General features: G+C 40.9%; 1 protein-coding gene across 1 annotated transcript in view; it reads left to right on the top strand.

Annotated features, from left to right (window-relative positions):
- Positions 1–3932, top strand: part of TMEM123 (transmembrane protein 123) — a 57176-nt gene extending 53244 nt beyond the window's left edge. Inside the window, exon 5 of the mRNA XM_024255008.3 lies at positions 1411–3932. Within this exon, the coding sequence (XP_024110776.1) occupies positions 1411–1435 (25 nt within the window). The 3' untranslated portion in view covers positions 1436–3932. The remainder of the gene's footprint in view (positions 1–1410) is intronic.
- The last annotated feature ends 17421 nt before the right edge of the window (positions 3933–21353 follow it).

The following is a 21353-nucleotide window of genomic DNA, read 5'->3' as shown; positions in this document are numbered from 1 at the left end:
TACACATAAAAGTAAATCAAACTTCTTGATAGATTTGTAAGAAGTACTAAATAAGAACATGGAAGTTTCCCAGATTTTCAGGTTATTGACATAAGCTCTAAATAAACATTGCATCATAAATGAAAATTGGATCTAACAGTTACATTACTAATACTTAAACAAAAATGATAATTTAAGAACAGATTTTTTTTTTTTTTTTTTTTTGAGATGGAGTTTCCCTCTTGTTGCCCAGGCTGGAGTGCAATGGCACGATCTCGGCTCACTGCAACCTCCGCCTCCTGGGTTCAAGCTATTCTTCTGCCTCAGCCTCCCCAGTAGCTGGGATTATAGGTGCCTGCCACCACGCCCAGCTAATTTTTGTATTTTTCGTAGAGATGGAGTTTCACTATGTTGGCCAGGCTGGTCTCGAACCCCTGACCTTAGGTGATCTTCCCACCTTGGCCTCCCAAAGTGCTGGGATTACAGGCATGAGCCACCATGTCTGGCCTTAAGAACATATTTTTAAAAGTTATATTTAAATAAAGTTACGTTGCATATATTTATCATATCAAACTCACTTAGGCTTCCATGATCACATGAGATCAGACACATTCACACTGGCGTGGCTGTAGGCTCAAACTCATTTTAAAAGAATATCAAGGTGGTGTTTTGTCAGATTAAAGGCATATTCAGAAACATTCTTTTTTAAGGTCAATACATGAAAGAATCCATAAAAGAAACCATGACTAAACAGAGTGCTTTGCAGTGGGCAGGTTTGGGCAAACCTACCCTTAAAAGTCTGAGGAAGCTAAGAGGCCAAAGGAAAAGAAGCTGACTTATCCAGTTTCTCAAACTTCTTTTTTTTTTTTTTGGAGACATGGTCTGGCTCTGTCACCCAGGTTGGAGTGCAGTGGTGCGATCATGGGGAACTGCAACCTCAGCCTCCTGGGCTTAAGTGGTGCGATCATGGGTCACTCTTACCTCAGCCTGCTGAGTAGCTGGGACTACAGGCATGCAACGCCACACCAGGCTAATTTTTAAATTTTTTATAGAGATGGTAGTCTCACTGTTTTGCCCAGGCTGGTCTCAAACTCCTGGGCTCAAGTGATCCTCTGTTCTGACCTCCTAGAGTGCTGGGATTATAAGCATGAGCCACTATGCCCAGCTACAAAGAAATATTTAATAGGGACTTAGAAGCTATGTCTGTGTCTGTGATTGCAGCAAGACAAGATGGTAGATCCCCATGCCATTAACCCCCAGATCTTTATAACCACTACAGTATATTGGATACTTAAGGAGTTTTACACAGAACAGTGACAATTTGATTGTGCAGCTTGAAATTGTTCTAATGTTACTTTACGAACAAATAGGAACATAACTAGATTTGACAAATAACAAAACAAAGTAATTGTAACTTTTAATATATTACAGAGATGAACATGATGCCATCATTTAAGGAAACCCATGGACCAAGGAAGGAAGACAGATTGATGCTGTCCTATCAATTAATTTTGGTTTATTAATAGTTTAAAACAATATTCTTTTTGAAAATAGTATAAACAGGCCATGCATATAATGTACAGTGTATTACGTAAATATGTAAAGATTCTTCAAGGTAATAAGGGTTTGGGTTTTGAAATAAACATCTGGATCTTACAGACCGTTAATACATTGGTTTTAGCAAGTTCATAGTAAGACAAATACTATCTTTTTTTTTTTTTGGCTGGGGTGGGGGGCATTGGTCACATATGACCAGTAATTGAAAGACAGAATGCCATCTGGGCATACAAATAAGGAGTTTGTCACAGCACTCAGGATTTTGGGTATCTTTTGTAGCTCACACAAAGAACTTCAGTGCTTTTCAGAGCTGGATATATCCTAATTACTAATGCCACACAGAAATTATACAATCAAGTAAACCAGATCTGAAGCATAATTTAAGAAAAACATCATTTTTTGTGCTTTAAACTGTAGCAGTTGGTCTAGAAACAAAATACTCCAAGAAAAAGAGAAAATTTTCAAATGAAACCCAAAATAATAGCTGTGCTTAGCCCTGTTAGGGATCCATTGGAGCATTAAGGAGCACATATTTTTATTAACTTCTTTTGAGCTTTCAATGTTGATGTAATTTTTGTTCTCTGTGTAATTTAGGTAAACTGCAGTGTTTAACATAATAATGTTTTAAAGACTTAGTTGTCAGTATTAAATAATCCTGGCATTATAGGAAAAAAACCTCCTAGAAGTTAGATTATTTGCTACTGTGAGAATATTGTCACCACTGGAAGTTACTTTAGTTCATTTAATTTTAATTTTATATTTCGTGAATATTTTAAGAACTGTAGAGCTGCTTTCAATATCTAGAAATTTTTAATTGAGTGTAAACACACCTAACTTTAAGAAAAAGAACCCCTTGTATGATTTTCAAAAGAACATTTAGAATTCTATACAGTCAAAACTATAGCTTACGTAATGCTGTGTTTATTAAGCCAGGGATGTGGGACTTCCCCCCAGGCTACTAAACCTGCAGGATGAAAATGCTGTATTTTCTTTCATGCACTGTCGATATTACTCAGAGATTTGGGGAAATGACATTTTTATACTAAAACACCAACATATTTTAGAATAAATTCTTAGAAAGTTTTGAGAGGAATTTTTAGACAGGACATTTCCTCCTTCCTGATTTGGATATTCCCTCAAATCCCTCCTCTTACTCCATGCTGAAGGAGAAGTACTTTCAGATGCATTATGTTAATGGAGAGAAAAAGCACAGTATTGTAGAGACACCAATATTAGCTAATGTATTTTGGAGTGTTTTCCATTTTACAGTTTATATTCCAGCACTCAAAACTCAGGGTCAAGTTTTAACAAAAGGTATGTAGTCACAGTAAATACTAAGATCGCATTTCTATCTTAGAGGGCCAAAGTAAATCACACCAGTTTCTGAAGGTCCTAAAAACAGCTCAGATGTCCTAATGAACATGCGCCTACATTTAATAGGAATACAATAAGACTGTGTTGTGGTCAGCTTTTGTTTTGCAGAGAATGCTAGATATTAAGAATTTTGAAATGGATCATTTCTACTTGCTGTGCATTTTAACCAATAATCTGATGAATATAGAAAAAAATTATCCAAAATATGGATATGATTGGATGTATGTAACACATAGAGTATGGAGGAAATTTTCTGAAAAATACGTTTAGTTTGAAAGAGATGTGGGCTGATGGCTGAGTTGTATGTTGCTAACTTGGCCCTGACTGGTTATGCAACCATTGCTTCATTTCTTTGCAAAATGTAGTTAAGATATACATCATTCTAATGAAGGCCTTTTAAATTTGTTCACTGCATTCTTGGTATTTCACTACTTCAAGTCAGTCAGAACTTTGTAGACCGACCTGAAGTTTCTTTTTGAATACTTGTTTCTTTAGCACTTTGAAGATAGAAAAACCACTTTTTAAGTACTAAGTCATCATTTGCCTTGAAAGTTTCCTCTGCATTGGGTTTGAAGTAGTTTAGTTACGTCTTTTTCTCTGTATATAAGTAGTATAATTTGTTACTTTCAAATACCAGTACTTTCAATGCAGGTTTTTTTGTTGTTGTTATCTATAAAAATTGAAGGAAATGGTTATGCAAAAAAATATTTTGCTTTGGACCATATTAAGCATAAAGAAAATGCTCAGTTTTGCTTGCATTCCTTGAGAATGTATTTTATCTGAAGATCAAAACAATCCAGATGTATAAGTACTAGGCAAGAAGCCAATTTTAAAATTTCCTTGAATAATCCATGAAAGGAATAATTCAAATACAGATAAACAGTTGGCAGTATATTATAGTGATAATTTTGTATTTTCACAAAAAGTTAAACTCTTCTTTTCTTTTTATTATAATGACCAGCTTTTGGTATTTCATTGTTACCAAGATCTATTTTTAGAATAAAATTGTTCTCCTTCTAAAAGTTTTAAGTGTGTGATTTTGCTTCATTTCATTAAACTCAAGATAAATAGAAAACGCAAATTCTTTGGCCCCAACCCAAATATGTTGAGTTGGAAATTCTAGGGTAGAGCTCAGCAATCTGATTGTGTTTTTAGAGACAGGGTCTTGCTCTGTCACCGAGGCTGGAGTGCAGTGGCACAATCATAGCTCACTATAACTTTGAACCCCTTGGCTCAGTTCAAGCTATCCTCCAGCCTCAGTCTCCTGAGTAGCTAGGACTACAGGCATGCACCACCACACCCAGCTATTTTTAAAATATTTTTTGTAGAGACGGGGTCTTGCTATGTTGCCCAGGCTAGTCTCAAACTTCCAGCGTCAAGCAATCCTCCTGCCTTGGCTTCCTAGAGTGCTGGGATTACAGGACTCACCCACTGCACCTGGCCAGCAATCTATTTTAATGACTCTACCATGTGATTCTGATGTGCACCAAAATTTGAGAACCACTACTCAAAGGATTTTTATTTGCAGCTGCTGCTTTATTCTGCTGGACAGAATTTTAAAAATTGGTATACTAATGGTAGAAAATCTACCATTCTCTAGATAAATCAGTTACAAATGCATTAGTGTATAGCATGGTATTTTCAACAGTCTTTTTCTTCTTTAAAAGTAGATATAATTTAGGCTGGGTGTAGTGGCTCACACCTGTAATCTCAGCACTTTGGGAGGCTGAGGCGGGCGGATCACCTGAGGTCAGGAGTTAGAGACCAGCCTGGCCATCATGTGGAAACCCCATCTCTACCAAAAATATAAAAATTAGCCGGCTGTGGTGGCGTGTGCTTGTAATCCCACCTATTGGGGAGGCTTAAGGAAGGAGAATTGCTTGAACCCGGGAGGTGGAGGTTGTAGTGAGCCGAGATCACACCACTGCCCTCCAGCCTGGGTGACAGCAAGACTATGCCTCAAAACAAACAAACAAACAAACAAACTAGATCGAATTCATATCTGAGAATGGATTTCAATATTTGTTATAAGACAACCAAGGTAAAATGATGCTGTCTTAAGAAAAAAAAATTTTTTTCTTTGAGTTTTGCTCTTGTCACCCAGGCTGGAGTGCAATGGCATGACCTTGGCTCACTGCAACCTTCGCCTTCCAGGTTCAAGTGATTCTCCTGCTCCAGCCTCCCTAGTAGCTGGGATTACAGGTGTCTGCCACCACGCCCAGTTAATTATTGTACTTTTAGTAGAAATGGGGTTTCACCATGTTGGCCAAGCTGGTCTCGCACTCCTGACCTCAGGTGATCCACCCACCTCAGCCTCCCAAAGTGCTGGGATTACAGGTGTGAGCCACTGCACCCAGCCAAAAAAAATTTTAAGTACCCTCCTATAGTCAAGCCCTGATGTCAGATTGCTTGGGGTTAAGTGCTTCCTCTACTATATACTAGCTGTATGACCTTGAGTAAGTTACTCCTCTTATCCTCCATGTCATCTGTAAAATGGGGATGGTAACAGTACTTACTGCACAGGGTTATTGCATGAGGATTATATAGGATACTTCATGTAAATTATTTAGGATACTGCCTTGCACAAGTGCTTTTAAAAAGTCTTATTAATCCCGACAAAGCCAATTTTCTGATACCCAAGGGAAAAAAAGTACCCTCTTTCGATATTCGTTCACAATTCGGCCTCCCTCGTCACTTTGCTATGGCTTCACAATGGGCACAGTTTACTCCCCCAACAACTTTAGGTGTGGGTATGTGTCTTGCTTTTAGTCCATAGGTATGAGAGTTATGTAATAAACGTGATGTCTGTTCTGGGGGTAAAAAGGCCCTCCTAACTTTCAGCTAATCACTTTTTAAAAATTACGTTATACCTACCAAAAAATGCACAAATCAGAAGTATATAGAAATTTTGGCAAGTGACCTCACCAAAATGGTGGAGTAGGAGATAACAGCCTTCATGCCCCGTCAAAAGAAACAAATATACACTGCTATCCACAAACCAAAACAGCCCTGGAGGGCTCAAGGGCAATTGTCTTAATATATGTATGTATGTTACTATGTATGAATTAATGAATGGCAGGCTCTCACTGTGTTGCCTCTGCTGGAGTGCAGTGGTGTGATCATAGCGCACTGCAGCCTCAAACTCCTGGGCTGAAGTGATCCCTCCCACCTCAGACTCCCAAGGAGCTGGGACTCAGGTGCCACCATGCTTGACTAAGTTTTTGGTTGTTTTGTTTTTGTTTTTGTTTCTGAGTAGAAACAGGGCCTCACTATGTTGCCCAGGCTGGTCTCAAACTCTTGAGCTCAAGCGATCCTACTGCCTCAGCCTCCCAAACTGCTAGAATTACAGGCATGAGCTAGTGCACCCAGCCTCAAGGGCCCATTAAAAAATGTGCAACAACCTAGTGGAGAATTAAAAGAAAAAATGCACATAAAAAATTGCTTATGAGATCAGAATTCCTGAGACACCAGAAGATGGCTAAGAAGAAAGGCAGGCGCTATCAGTATCAGTCATGTGGCCTGCTCTACAGAGGATACCACCTTCTTTTGCCACAAAGGTAACCAACAGCCATGGCCATAGCAAGCTAGTTTGCACTCCAGAGCCAAAATCTCTCTGCATGTCCACACTCCAAACACCAACTCAGCTGCCATTGAGAGCCCATGCTCCAGGTCCTGACTCCAAGGCTGGGCTGTGCACACCTATACTGCAAACAGTAAAGCCACTGCCATAGTAAGGGAGTTTGCACCCTGGGCCCCAGAGCCAAGGTTTCTCTGTTTACACCCTGGAGACCAGCTCAGTCATCATAGAGGGCCAGGCCTTGCCTCAACACTAAAGCCGCTGTAGCTGTGTGCACACTTGTGCTCTTGTCTCTGCCTGTTTCACAAGCTCCCATACTTCACATACCATTATCAACTGTGAGCAGGGTGTCTGTGCCCTGGGCACCAGTGCCATTACCACCCCAGAGCTATAGTCCCTTTACACATGCTGCTCTGTGGGCATCACTCATCAGACACCAGTTCCATTGCCACCTCAAGTGGGCTTGCATGCCAGACCAAGTGTCAAGAAAGATCCCTTTAGCCACAACTTCCCTGGTCGGGGAAAGAGAGATCAAGAGGACCCTACAATCATCATCACCGAGCACCCCAACAGCCCTTACCACTGCTTCAAACACTGACAGTGTTGGTTGCTGAGGATCCCTGCAGTTTTCAACAGTGATCTCAGCTGAAAGAGCTACAAGGAGACTACACTGTTGCATCCTCACAGCTGCCAGAATCACTGCACCTCACCCAGCCAGTGCCCTCACATCCCCCACTCACAGGAAAAGTCTTTCCTTAACAAAACCAGCCTGAAAAGTCTGAAGAGGTGACTGCTGCACCAAATGCTCAAACATCAACATAAGGTAAAAAGAAACATGAAAAGCCAAGGAAACATCAATATCAAAAGAACACAATTTCCCAGTAGCTAATGCCAGAGAAATGGAGAGCAACAAACTACATAACAAATAATTCAAAGTAATCATTTTAAGGAAGCTCAGCAAACCAAGGAAATACAGAGGAACAATTCAATGAAATCAGGAAAACAAAATGAGAAATTTAATAGATTGAAATAAAAAAAGTTCCATAGCTGCAGAGTACAACAAATGAAAAATGCAATAAAGATACCAGGTTCAACATGGCTGACTAGATGCAGCTAGGATGTGCCTCTTCCACAAAGAGGAACCAAAATATTGAGTAAATCACATGAACAGATCTTTTAAGAGAGAACAGGCTGGGTGCGGTGGCTCACATCTGTAATCCCAACACTTTGGGAAGCCGAGGCAGGCGGATCACCTGAGGTCAGGAGTTTGAGACCAGCCTGACCAACATGGAGAAACCCTGTCTCTACTAAAAATACCAAACTTAGCCAGGGGTGGTGGCGCATGCCTGCAATCCCAGCTGCTTCGGAGGCTGAGGCAGGAGAATCACTTGAACCCGCAAGGCAGAGGTTGCGGTGAGCCGAGATCGCGCCATTGTACTCCAGCCTGGGCAACAAGAGTGAAACTCCGTCTCAAAAAGAAAAAAAGAGAACACTGAAATTCAATAGAAGATGGGAGACACTGGTTGAAGAGGGAAGTAATGGGACTGTGTGCTTGGCATCACCAAGTGCCAGGACTGGCCCCAGACCAGGACCCAAGGAAAGAGTGAGTGAAGGAACTCTGGGGTACCACATTCCTGCCATAGGCCTCTGAGATCTTCACTACAGAAGAGTTCCATGACCCCACAGACCTTTAGACTGGCAGAGGGAGCTAGGGTGACCACACACATACAGGTCACTTGAACTCATATAGAACCCCAAAGGCTTCTATGTGCTGGACAACTTAAGCAAAGCGTGACTCTGGGCACCAACCCCCAAGACTCTATGTCATGCCATAAGCTGCTGCAGCTGCTGCTGCTGTCTGCCAGGCCAGGGAATGAACAGGGCCCAGGCACTCTCACTCTTATATGCCACAAAGACAGGCTACATCTGAGCATGCCCCATGCCTGCTCATCCCTCCCAAGACTGCCTGCCTGGCCATTCCCATGGCTTGTTGGGAAGGGAGGGGACAGGGGGAACCTGACCCCACAGTGTAGCCACCATTGCCCCATGTGAGTGTTTTGTTGGCAGCCTGGGGGCAATTTGCTCCTCCCTATCACAGCTGGTACTTGAGCCCAAGGGGCCAGTGGACAAGTCTGCTGACTTGGTACTTGTTCCCCAGGACTCAAGCACACCATCCAGAAGCATGGAGATTTATGATCTGATCTCAAGCAGGGTAGGAGCCCCCACTGTCAGAACCACACAGAAGAAGAGCATGGTGTGGGTTCATGCAGTGGCAGGGAAGCATGGTGGCCCGCCCTCCATAAGACTAAACCAGAAAGGGTATGGCCTAATAACCATGGTTTCTGCCCCCAAGGAGTCACATGGCCTGTGGCTAGGCAATTTGAATGCAGTTGGCTTGGAACTAGCATAACCATTCTCTTCTGCTGCTGACAGCTAGATACTGGAGACCTAGCAGCTCAGGGGTGTGGGAGCTGGGTGGGTCCCACTGCAACGTGGTACAGTGAAAACCCTGGGCTGTCCCAATTCCCCTGAATGGGCTCTGTAGCACAGGAGAGGCACCTCCCGGCCTCTCTGGAAGATTGCCCCAGTGGCCTGGAAGCTGACCCTAGATGCTTGCCAGCCACCTTGGCAGCAGAGCCAGGATGGGGACCACTGGGAACCCCATGGGCCCATTCATTGCCCAGGAACTCTAATACCTCTCCTGATTAACAAAGGCCAAGTAAAAATTTTACACCATCTCAACTACCTGGCGTCTGCAAGTGCCAGCTACTGGCTGGGAGGTCAACCTCCAGGGCCCATCACTTCTACTGACACCATTGGACAGTGCTTGGCCGTCTCTTTCCTGCAAGCTCCACCTACTGGCCCGTAGAGTGAACTGCACAACCCAATGTAATTCCCCAATGTAATTCCTGCTGACAGAAGTACACAGCTCTGGAGAACGAGATAAGCCTCCCAACACCTCCACCTTCCCATCTCTGTAGGAGAAAGTGAGCCTGCTCACACACACAGTACACCATTACTACAACCTAAAAACAACCAGCATTTGAGAAAACCACTACATTAAGGCTATTATTAATACAGAGCTTTGGCCCCCTAAAAACAAAGAGAAGCAGAATATGCACTTACCTTGCAATGCCCTACTTCAGAAATGAAGGAGAGATAAAGACTCTCAGACAAAAGCTGTGGGGGTTCATCCCCGCTAAACCTGCCTTATAAGAAATGTTAAGGGAATTCTTCCAGCTGAAAGAAAAGGATGCTAATTATTAACAGGAAAACATGAATATGAAATTCACTGGTTAAAAAGTAAGTACATAGTCAACTCTAGAATACTCTAATACCATAATGGTGGTTTGCAAATCAACTTATATCATTAGTATGAATGCTAAAAGACACAACTTAGGCCAGGCACAGTGGCTCACGCCTGTAATCCCAGCACTCTGGGAGGCCAAGGCAGGCAGATCACCTGAGGTCAGGAGTTCGAGAGCAGCCTGGTCAACATGGCAAAACCCCATCTCTACTAAAAATACAAAAATTAGCCGGGTGTGGTGGCGGGCACCTGTAATCCCAGCTACTCAGGAGGCTGAGTTAGGGAGAATCGCTTGAACCCGGGAGGCAGAGGCTGCAGTGAGCTGAGATTGTGCCACTGAACTCCAGCCTGGGCGACAGAGCGAGACTCTGTCTCAAAAAAAAAAAAGACACAACTTTAAAAAATAATAATAACTATAATAATTTGTTAATGGATATATGATATAAAAATATAAATTGTGACATCAAAAACAAAATGGGGAGCACGGAGTAAAAGTATACAGTTTTTTTTTAATGCAATGAAAATTATTAGTCTGAAATATCCTGTTATGTTTTATATAAGCCTCATGGTAACCACAAACTAAAAGCCAAGAGTAGATGCACAAAAAGTAAACAGTAAGGAATGAAAGCATGCCACTACAGAAAATCATCTAATCACAAAGGAAGATAGCAAGAGAGGAAGAAAGAAACAGAGGGTCTGCCAAACAACTAGAAAACAATTAACAAAATTGCAGTAGTGAGTCCTTATTTATCAATAATTATCTTGAATGTAAATGGGTTAAATTCTCTGATATGGTTTGTGTATTTGTTCCCTCCAAATGTCATGTTGAAATGTGACCTCCGTTATTGAAGGTAGGGCCTGATGGGAGGTGTTTGAGTCACAGAGGTGGATTCCTCATGGATGGCTTAGCATTATCCCCTTGGCGACAAGTGAGTTCGTGTTGAGTTCACGAGAGATCTGGTTATTTAAAAGAGTGTGGGACTTCCCCCCTCTCTTGCTTCCTCTCACCATGTGACATTTGACTTCATCTTCTGCCATGAGTAAAAGCTCCATGAGGCCCTCACCAGAAGCTGAGTAGATGCCAGCACCATGCTTCCTGTACAGCCTGCAGAACTGTGAGCCAATTAAATCTCTTTCCTGTATAAATTACTCAGTCTTAGGTATTCCTTCATAGCAACAAAAAATAGATGAACACATTCTCATATGAAAAGATGCAGCGCAGCTGAATGGGTAAAGGAAAACAAGACCCAACTACGTGCTGCCTACAAGGACACACATGGTTTGAAAGACAAGGGATGGAAAAAAGATATTCCATGAAAACAGAAACCAAGAGTGCAGAAGACACTATAGTTTTATCAAATAGAATAGACTTTAATTCAAAAACTGCAAAAAAAGACAAGGTAAGTATATGACAAAGGGGTGAATTCTGCAAGAGGATATAACAATTGTAAATATATATGCTCCCAATGTCAGACCTCCTAAATACAGTCGTACCTCAGTATCTTGAAGGACTGGTTCCAGGCCCCTGGCAGATACCAGAAGACACACATATTCAAGTCCCATAATTGGCCCTGCAGAACTCTGCAGATACAGATTTTGCATCCCACGAATACCATATTCTTTATATAGGTTTGGTTGCAGATGTGAAACCTGCTGATACAGGGGGCCAATTGTATTTACTGCAAAAATCTGTATAAAAGCAGACCCACGCAGTTCGAACCCGTATCGTTCAAGGGTCAAACTGTATGTAAAGAAAGAAAAAAAGCGTTCCTTTCTGATCTGAAGGAAGAAATAGAGCAACACAGCTGAAGAGGACTTTAATACCCCACTTTCAACAATGGACTTACCATCCAGACAGAAAATCAGTAAGGATATATTAAACTTGAACTACATACATCAAACCAAATGGAGCTAAAAGACATATACAGAACATTCCAACTAACAGCAGCAGGATAAATTCTTCTCAAGCACACACAGAACATACTGCAGGAGAGATCATATATTTGACCACAAAACAAGTCTTTATAAATTTAAGAGACTGAAATAACATCAGGTACCTTTCAAACCACAATGTTATATAAATAGAAACCTAAAAGGAATTCTAGAAAGTTCAGAAAGATATGGAAATTAAACAGATGCACCTGAATAGCCAATGGGTCAAAGAATTAAAGGGGATATTTAAAAATTTCTTGAGACAAACAAAAGTGGAAACCCAACATACCAAAACTTACAGTATGCAGCAAAAGCAGATCCAAAAGGAAAGTTTATAGCAATAAATGCCTACGTCGAAAAAAGAAGAAAAATCTGATATAAACAACCTAACCTATCACCTCAATCAACAGAGTAATGAGACAACTTACAGAATGAGAAATAATGTATGTAAATCATACATGTGATGAGGGGTTAATATTAAAAAATATATAAGGATCTGAAACAATAGTAAGAAAACAACCCTATTAAAAATACGGGCAAAGGATCTGAATAGACATTTTTCAAAAGAGGACATACAAACGGTCAACAGATACATGAAAATATGTAAATCACGAATCATCAGGGAAATGCAAATTAAAATCATGATATCTCACAACTGTTAAAAATGGTTATCATCAGCCAGGTGTGGTGGCTCACGCTTGTAATCCTAGCACTTTGGGAGGCCAAGGTGAGTGGACTGTCTGAGCTCAGGAGTTCAAGACCAGCCTGGGCAACATGGCAAAACCCTGTCTCTACTAAAAAAATACAAAAAATTAGCTGGGTGTGGTGGTGCACACCTGTAATCCCAGCTACTTGGGAGCCTGAGGCACGAGAATCGCTTGAACCCGGGAGGTGGAGGTTGCAGTTAACCGACATCATGCCACTCACTGCACACCAGCCTGGGTGACAGAGCAAGACTCTGTCTCATAAAATAAAATAAAAATTAAAAAAAAAAAAGGGTATCATCAAACAGACGAAAGATATCAAGTGTTGGTGCATACTCAGGCAAAAGGGAACCCTTGTATGCTGTTGCTGAGAATGTAAATTAGTACAGGCATTATGGGAAACTTGTGGTGGTTAAAACAACTCCATATTGGATGCTAATCCGCCATGTTGACTTCTGATTAACCCCAGTTCCGGGAATGCCTCTAAGTTTTCTACTTTCCCATACTTTCTGTTAATCCTGTCCTTAGGTCAAAACAATCTTGATGCTCTCATAAACACATACTTACCATAAATCTTGCCCTTAGGCAAATTCCTTATGATAGAAAAGCCCTGGGTCTAGGGGGTAACAGTACAGGGATCCACCATCTTACAGTCACTGGAGACATGGCTTCTATTTGTAAGTTCCTATTTTCTTTCTGAGAAACTGGATTTGTCAGCCTCTTTCTTTGCCCTCACAGCTCCTCAGCTTTTGGGGGTCAGTTTACATATGCCTACTCACTATGGAACAAAACTACAGTATGGAGATTCCTCAAAAAATTAAAAATAGAACTACCATATTATCCAGCAGTCCCACTTACAGATATTTACCTAAAAGATCTGAAATCAGCATGTTGAAGAGATATCTCTACTCCCATGTTCATGAATATATAAAGAAAATGTGGTATACATACACTATGTAATACTATTTAGCTTTAGAAAAGAATGAAACCCTGTCATTTGTGATAACATGGATGAACCTGGAGGGCATTATGTTAAGTGAAATAAGCCAGGCACAGAAAGACAAATACTGCATGATCTCACTTATAATATGGGAATCTAAAAAAGTTGAACTCATAGAAGTAGAGAGTATAATGGTGGTTACCAGAGGCTCTGGGGACTGGGAGTTGGTCAAAGGATATAAAGTTTCAGTTAGACAGGAAGATTACATTCAAGAGATCTATTGAATATCATGCTGACTACAGTTAACAACAATATGTTGTAGACTTGAAAACTGTTGAGAGTAGATTTTAAGTATTCTGACCACAAAAGAAAATGAAGTAATGCATGTTAATTTTCTTCATTTAGCCATTCCACAGGGTATACATATGTCAAAACATATTATACAATATGTAATAAAGTTTTGTCAACTTTAAAAGTTTTTTTTTTTAAGTACATAGCACAATGAATTATCACAAAGTGAACAAACCTATCTAACTCCCGCTTAGGTCAGACTAGAACATTACCAGCACTCCAGAAGTGCCCCTGATATTCCCAACCATCTTCCCTAGTTGTTAGATAACAACTGACTTTTAACACCATAGATTAGTATTGCCTGATTTAGAACTTTATAAAGCAGAATCAAGCTTCTTTTGCATGTGGGTTCATTTCATTTAATTTCATAGGAAAACTAAATTTCTGTTCTATGCAAGGAATCAATATATGGTATATACAATCTATATTTTCATTAAATGTTTACAGCCAAAACCAGTTTTCATTATATTCTCTGAAAATGCTTCAAATAAATGTTTATTTTTGATCCTTGCAAATGTTGTGTATGAGAGTGCAGAGAAACCAACAACTTCCGAAGAAATAATGCATACTAAAATGAAACGTTTGATAAATACAAACATTTTATGCCTACTCTGCTATAGTGTGATCATACAGATTAGTGGGTTTGTAGTAGAGGTTAGAACCCAATTTAACAGACATCTCCGGATATAAGCAGCTGACAACCTCACAAAAAAGAGGAAGACAAGTTGGAAATCTAAGATTAAGACCTGGAAGATTTCTATTGTGAACAGAAAGAACTCAGCTTCCTTCTCTTGTCCTGCAGCTATACCCATCCATCTGATACGGAAGGGGCCACGGAAGTGCTGGAAAGGGAAGGGCTTGGTCCCTTCAAATGATATGGAAGTGGGGCAGGGAAGTGCTGGGTAGAGGAGGGCGCAGTCCCTGGCTAGGGTTCCAACCCCACGGACCTAGGTGAGGGCAGGCATTTTTGTTTTCCTCCCCAAATGTTGCATTTCCCAAGACCACGCTGGCCTGCCACGGCCCCATCCTGTGCCTATAAAAACCCTGAGACCCTAGCAGGCATGGAACAAGAATTAAAAGAAATTAAAGAATGTGTAAGCAGAAACTCAGTTGTATGTAAGAAAACCCAGTTCCCCCTGAGAAAGAGAAAGAGAAAGAGAAAGAGCTGGAGTCCTTTAAAAATTAACTGCCTGTTTTTCTGTGGCTTGTGAGCCTTATCTCTCCTCCTTTCCCAGGCATTGTGAAGACCCTGTTTCTCTGGCTGTGCAGCTGCAAGGTCAATAGACAGATAAACTCAAGTCATAAAACATGTTTTTCCTTGAAAAGTAATAAATGATGTAATGCATGTCTCAATTAATTAAATGTCTTTGTTTCTCACTTCTGTAATATGCTTCCCCCTGCACAGATCTCCCCCCACCCCAAGAAATGCTTAAAAGGTAACTTAACTCTTTGTTCAGGGCTCAGTCCTTTGGATGTTAATCCGACTGTGCCAGTGTACCTAAATAATGAATATCCTCCTCAACCCCATCGGTCTCTCTGATTCCTTATCAATCCCGCCACAGGCAGACAAACAGGCAGCTGGATGTCGAGAGGGGGCACATGAGCAGAGGAACACACAAGCAGCTGGACATCGAGAGGACATTGAGGGGAGCACGCCAGCACACCAGCAGGCCATCAACCAGCGGAATGAGGCGGAGAGTTTGGCTGGGGCAGTTGAAGGAGAGCCCGGACCGCCAAGCGGCCAGACTCCAGGGGAAAACCATTTCCCTTCTGGCTCCCTCATCTGCTGAGAGTTACTTCCACTCAATAAAAGCTTGCACTCATTCTCCAAGCCCGTGTGTGATTCAGTTCTTCTGGTACACCAAGGCAAGAACCCTGGGATACAGAAAGCCCTCTGTCCTTAAGATAAGGCAGGGGTCTGAGCTAACACGAGCCGCCTATGGACACCTAAACTAAAAGAGCACCCTGTAACACATGCCCACTGGGGTTTCAGCTGTAAAAATTCACCCCTAGACACTGCCGTAGGGTCAGAGCCCCACAGCCTGCCCATTGGTATGCTCCCCTAGAGGTTTGAGCAGCGGGGCACTGAAGAAGCGAGTCATCCTCATCGCATGCTCTGCAAGGGGGACAAGGGAACTTTTCCTGTTTCACATCCTAACCCTCTTCCTTCTCATCTCAGGAAAAGATGGCCTTTCTGTACAAAAATAACTAGATTTATCACCTCCCAGCTACCCAAAGACTTTTCCCCTATTAAAACATTAATCATAATCACTTTAAAAAAAATTTTTAAGAACCAGTTAAAGTGCCACTCTTTTACATAGAACTTTTACCACGCTTCAAACCTGTTCGTTTTCTATTTTTCTTCTATTCCTTGTTCTCTGCTGCTAGTGCTGCTGCTTCAAAAAGTTGAGAGGAAGGCATGTATCAAAAGGTCTCTCAGGACATGTTGTTCTATCCTGTTTCTTTGCTGTGGGATCAGGAATGGAATTTCCAGGAACCTCCAGTTCTCTGCACCCAAGGGTATATAAAAGGAAAAAAATCAGCTGATAAGGAACACTTCCTAACTCATTCTATGAGACCAGTATTACCCTGACACCAAATCTAGACAAACATACCACAAAACACTCCAAACCTATATCCGTTATAAATACAGATGCAAAAATCTTCAACAAAATACTAACGGTGCTTGATGAATGTGGCTTTAAGCCTAAACAACTTGCCTTCCCAATCCCCTTTTATATGGAAATCCAATCCTGCCACTACATTGTTCTTTGTGAATAATACCTAAAATCATATAACTCCTCTGCTTAAAAACCAACAGCTCTTCTTTACCTAAAGAAAGAAGTCTAGATAGCAAAACCCATAATTTGTAGTCCTCTTAAGCGTGGTCCCCATCCTATCTTCCCAACCTTGTTTCCCATTATTCACCTTCATCGACCCTACAACTACTTTTCGCAAAATGATTCAGGCATTTTTGTCTTTCTTCGTTTTTCCCTCTTCCTGGAAAATGCTTCCCTATAACTCCATTCTCCAACTTTGCATATTTTAACCGTATTTATTCAATACCCAATTGAGATGCCATTTCATCTGAAATTCTTTTAAAAAAAGTCCCCATAGCACTTTATCTGAACCTCTCTTATGGCACTTATTTCCTACTTTGGATTAAAATATCTCCAAGCCTCAGTAAAACAAGAGTAGTATGTTTTAATTCATAGGACAACTCCCTGTTCTCTGACAATGCTTGCTCTTTTGCACCTCTGTGCCTTTACTTTGCCAAACCTATCACTAATCTCTAGACCTGATCCTGTTTTTTCACCTCTGTGCGTGTAAAATATTCTCCAATATACTGAATTGTGCTGTACTACGAACTACTCTAGCAACCAAAATAGCCTCGAAATGGATACTTTTAAGAAGTAATGAATTCTGTCTGAAACATAAGTTGTACATGTACTTGTCAGAAATACTATAAAGAGATTTTATATTATCAAATAGGACAGAGAAAATATCTTAGTGTCCATGTAGCTTGAAGCTGAAATTATGACTTCTATATTTATAGAAAAATAATTGGGTATTTGCTTACTGTCATGGAAAAATAAAGATCTTCAAGACCTACTACTGAGTGAAAAAGTAACCTTAAGAACATCTCTATAACCGTATGTATGTAGGCATGTGTGTATATACATACCCCCCACACACTGAATACATAGCAAATTTAACAGTGATTACTACCAGGGAGGGGACTGAAAGTAGTAGTGGGGAGAAATTAAAGGGGATTCAAACATTTTACCCGATATACTGATTGTTTGAAACTTTTACAACAAATATCTATTCTAAAGTATTTACCTTGCCTTAAAACAAAACAAAACAAAACTGATTGGAACACAATGCTATGACTCAGTCTATCCAGGTCTGATATGAAACAGGATGCTTGCTACTTGGGAATCAGACCTATGACAATGTCTTTATGCAGAGCCCACTAATGAAGAACACAGAAGTCATGTGCAGCTCTACATTAGATCCCACTACAGCCCTGTGAGGAATAAGCAGGGCAGAAATTCACCCTCACAGAAAAGCTGAAGACCAGAAACAGTTGTAAACGGCTTGCCGAAGACTTCATTAAACGGCAGAATTAGAGTTAGAGGCAAAGTCTTTAGAATTGAAATTCAGGGCTCTTTACCTATTACCCTTCATTATCAGAGCTGCTAAGGCTTAAAAGCTCCAAGGACTCGATGGTTAAAGCCTATCTGGACACCATACCAGAAAGATAACAGGACCTAGCACAATAATCAATTATTACCATAGTCTTTCCATTTCTACTAAGCTATCTAAATCTCCTTCCCCTGAATAATCACGCATATCCCAACAGACCAAGTAGGCAAAAGAATCTATAGGCAAGTTTAGAAGCAATAAAAGGAGTCATCACGTAACAATGAAAACGTCATGTTTATCATTGATAAAAGATCTGAAAGATGATGCTTTCGTGTAGATTTCCTAATATGAATGCTAGAAGGAAACAAACTTTACCAGTCACTGGCAATACTCAACAACTAAGACAGGCCCCTGTGACGCCAACATCACAGAAGGACGGAGTATACTCTCTTCAGACAAGCTGCCTCCCAAAGAGAAAGAAGAAAGATGGGATTGAGCTACTAGGCATACCCATGCTTCTCTCCCAGAAGCACCAAGATGATAAGCACAAGGGCAAAAAGAGTTCCTTCTATGTTGAAGAAAACCTAACAGATAAGACTAAGTATTCTCCCTTAATACAATGCTTCTTAGATTCATTTTTTGTTCTTTTAATCAGGCTAATGGTTTTACCATACACCAGTGGTTCTTAAATGCTGGTGCACTGACCACCATTGTGTCTGCACCAATCATTGCAAATGTCAGCACAGTGAAAATAGCAAATAGCATCTTACTTCAGTTTTGTTGTTGTTGTTTTTTGAGACAGAATCTCACTGTGTTGCCCAGGATGGAGTGCAGTGGAGAAGTCTTGGCTCACTGCAACCTCTGCCTCCCACGTTCAAACAATTCTCCTGCTTCAGCCTCCGGAGTAGCTGGGATTATAGGCACCCGCCACCACGCCCGGCTAATTTTTGTATTTTTAGTAGAGATGGGGTTTCACCACGTTGGCTAGGCTGGTCTTGAACTCCTGACCTCAAGTGATCGGCCTGCCTCAATCTCCTGAAGTGTTGGGATTACAGGCGTGAGCCACTGTGCCCCGCCAGCATCTCAGTTCTACTTTTAATTTTTTCAGAGCACCCAAAAGGGTTGAAAGAACTGCTACTATGTACTGATAGGTTTCTTTTACATATAGTAGGGGATACTCATTGAAATGTTACACCTCTAGAAAAAATTTAGGTGTGTCTTTAAAGCTGACCATTCGTTTTCCTTTGACTTATGGAATGGCAGTCAACAAGCAATGAGTCTCTTAGGTTACTAGTGTTGAGAAGAGCAAACTATTCAGCTCTGGTACTTGAGCTCTTTTAAGAAAAGATGTGGGAAACAAAGGAGAAGCCTAACTAATAATCATACAATTCCTCCCATTTAGGTTAAGACAGGGAAGAAAGAGATCCAAACACAAGTTAAGAAAGTAGAAAACTAAAGTATGGGCTGGATGCGGTGGCTCACACCTGTAATCCCAGCACTTTGGGAGGCAGAGGCGGGTGGATCACCTGAGGTCAGGGGTTTGAGACCAGTCTGGCCAACATGGTGAAACCCCGTCTCTACTAAAAATATTAGCCAGGCGTGGTGGTGGGCGCCTATAATCCCAGCTACTCAGGAGGCTGAGGCAGGAGAATCACTTGCACCCAGGAGGCGGATGTTGCAGTGAGGTGAGATCGTATCATTGCACTCCAGCCTGGGCAACAAGAACGAGACTCCATCTCAAAAACAAACAAACAAAAACTGAAGTATGGTTTAGCAAGAGATTTTTTAAAAAAATGTAAACGTTCTGGAGCCACTTCCACCTGGACTGTATACAATTCACACTCTACCACTTGTTATCTCTAGCAAATTACATGGTTTCACTGGGCCTCAATTTCCACATTTGTATTATAAAAAGGAGACAGCATGTTTCCTACGGTTTTAAGGATTATGGAAGGCAATAAAAAAAACCTAACAAAGCATGTGACATTCATCTGTCTGCTCAACATAATGAGCACCTGCTAGGACACTGATTATTATCATTAAGAGGGCAAAAAAGATAAGAGACTAAAACCCTAATCTCAAATCCAGGTCCATGTGAGAATTTTGCAAGCAGATAAAGTATAAATTACAATATGTTTAGTTATATTTTTTGCATTATTTTTACTGAATGTGAAAAACACACAAGTCTTTAAACTGACTAGCTGAATAAAGCCAAATAAGATAACTCTTTTATAAACAGATGAAAATCATAAGTTGCTACAGTTATACTAGATGGCAGCCCATGTTAACTTTTAAAAATGTAAGTATAGCTTATTAGGACAGTTTGTTAAAAAAGCACAAGCTAAGGAGCCAGGCAGATCTGTGTTCAAATCTTACTTTGCAAAATTGCTGAAAGGATCAGAGCCAATGTGCTTTAAAGTATCTATTAACGGCAGTTTGTATTACTTGGCTAAGGCTGCCATAACAAAGTACCAATGACTGGGTGGCTTAAACAACAGAAATTTACTTTCTTACAGTTCTGGAAGCTAGAAGTCCAAGATCAAGGTGTTGGCAGGTTTGGATTCTTCTGAGGCCTCTTTCTTGGGTGTCTTCATAGTCACTCCTCTGTGCATCTGTATCCTAATCCCCTCTTCTTAGAGAACACCTATCATGTTGATTAGCAGTCAACTATATAATCTCATTTTACCTTATTTGCCTCTTTTAACAGCCCTATTTCCAAATACAGGTACATTCTGAGGTACTGGCAATTAGGACTTCAACATACAAATTTGCGGGGGATACAATTGAACCTACAGCATATCTCAATTGTTTAACGCATTTAGCACTGTATCTGGCAAACGGGATCCTCGATAGAGCAGCTATTATAAGCAAAATAAGAAAAAAGAGAATAATTTTTAAAAAGATGTAATAGTATCCTGTGACAACAAGGGGGATTAGTTTTATGACTTAAGATATATTGGGCTGTTCTGACTAAAGGACTTCTAATTTGATTCCTTGAGGGAGCTAATTATCCCTTTAGCAATCACAAGTCCAGGATGAAAAGCAGAGAAAAGTTAACAATGTTTTAACACTGTTCTGAGTCTACTGAATTTGAGGGGGGGAAAGAATTCCCTCTTTATATTCCCTCCATAATGGCCGGAGAGTTTCTCTCATGAGGTCTTGAAGCTAGGTATATGCATTTGGACTTACATACATGTATCAGCATATCAGGATGGAAACAAAGGCAAGAGAAGAGACTGGGGGATACAGAAATTCTTACTCACTCTTCCCATGTGTTCTCTAAAGGAATCCAAAAGAATTATGAGGTGAGAAGAAAAATGGAGAGTTTTTACTATTAGACTTCCTTATCCACCTGGCTTCAGAAGTCTGCCACAGAGTGAGATCTAAGAAAGGTCAAATATGACTGGACCCAGAAAGGAGGTACTAACCATTCATTGCCTGTATGCCTCCTCACCCCATCAACACCTACGCAACAAAGCAATT

Source organism: Pongo abelii, chromosome 9 (assembly GCF_028885655.2).
Source record: "Pongo abelii isolate AG06213 chromosome 9, NHGRI_mPonAbe1-v2.0_pri, whole genome shotgun sequence".
In the NCBI taxonomy this organism is placed as follows: domain Eukaryota; kingdom Metazoa; phylum Chordata; class Mammalia; order Primates; family Hominidae; genus Pongo; species Pongo abelii.
The sequence above is the reverse complement of the archived record's forward strand: the minus strand, read 5'-3'. Positions and strand labels throughout refer to the sequence as shown.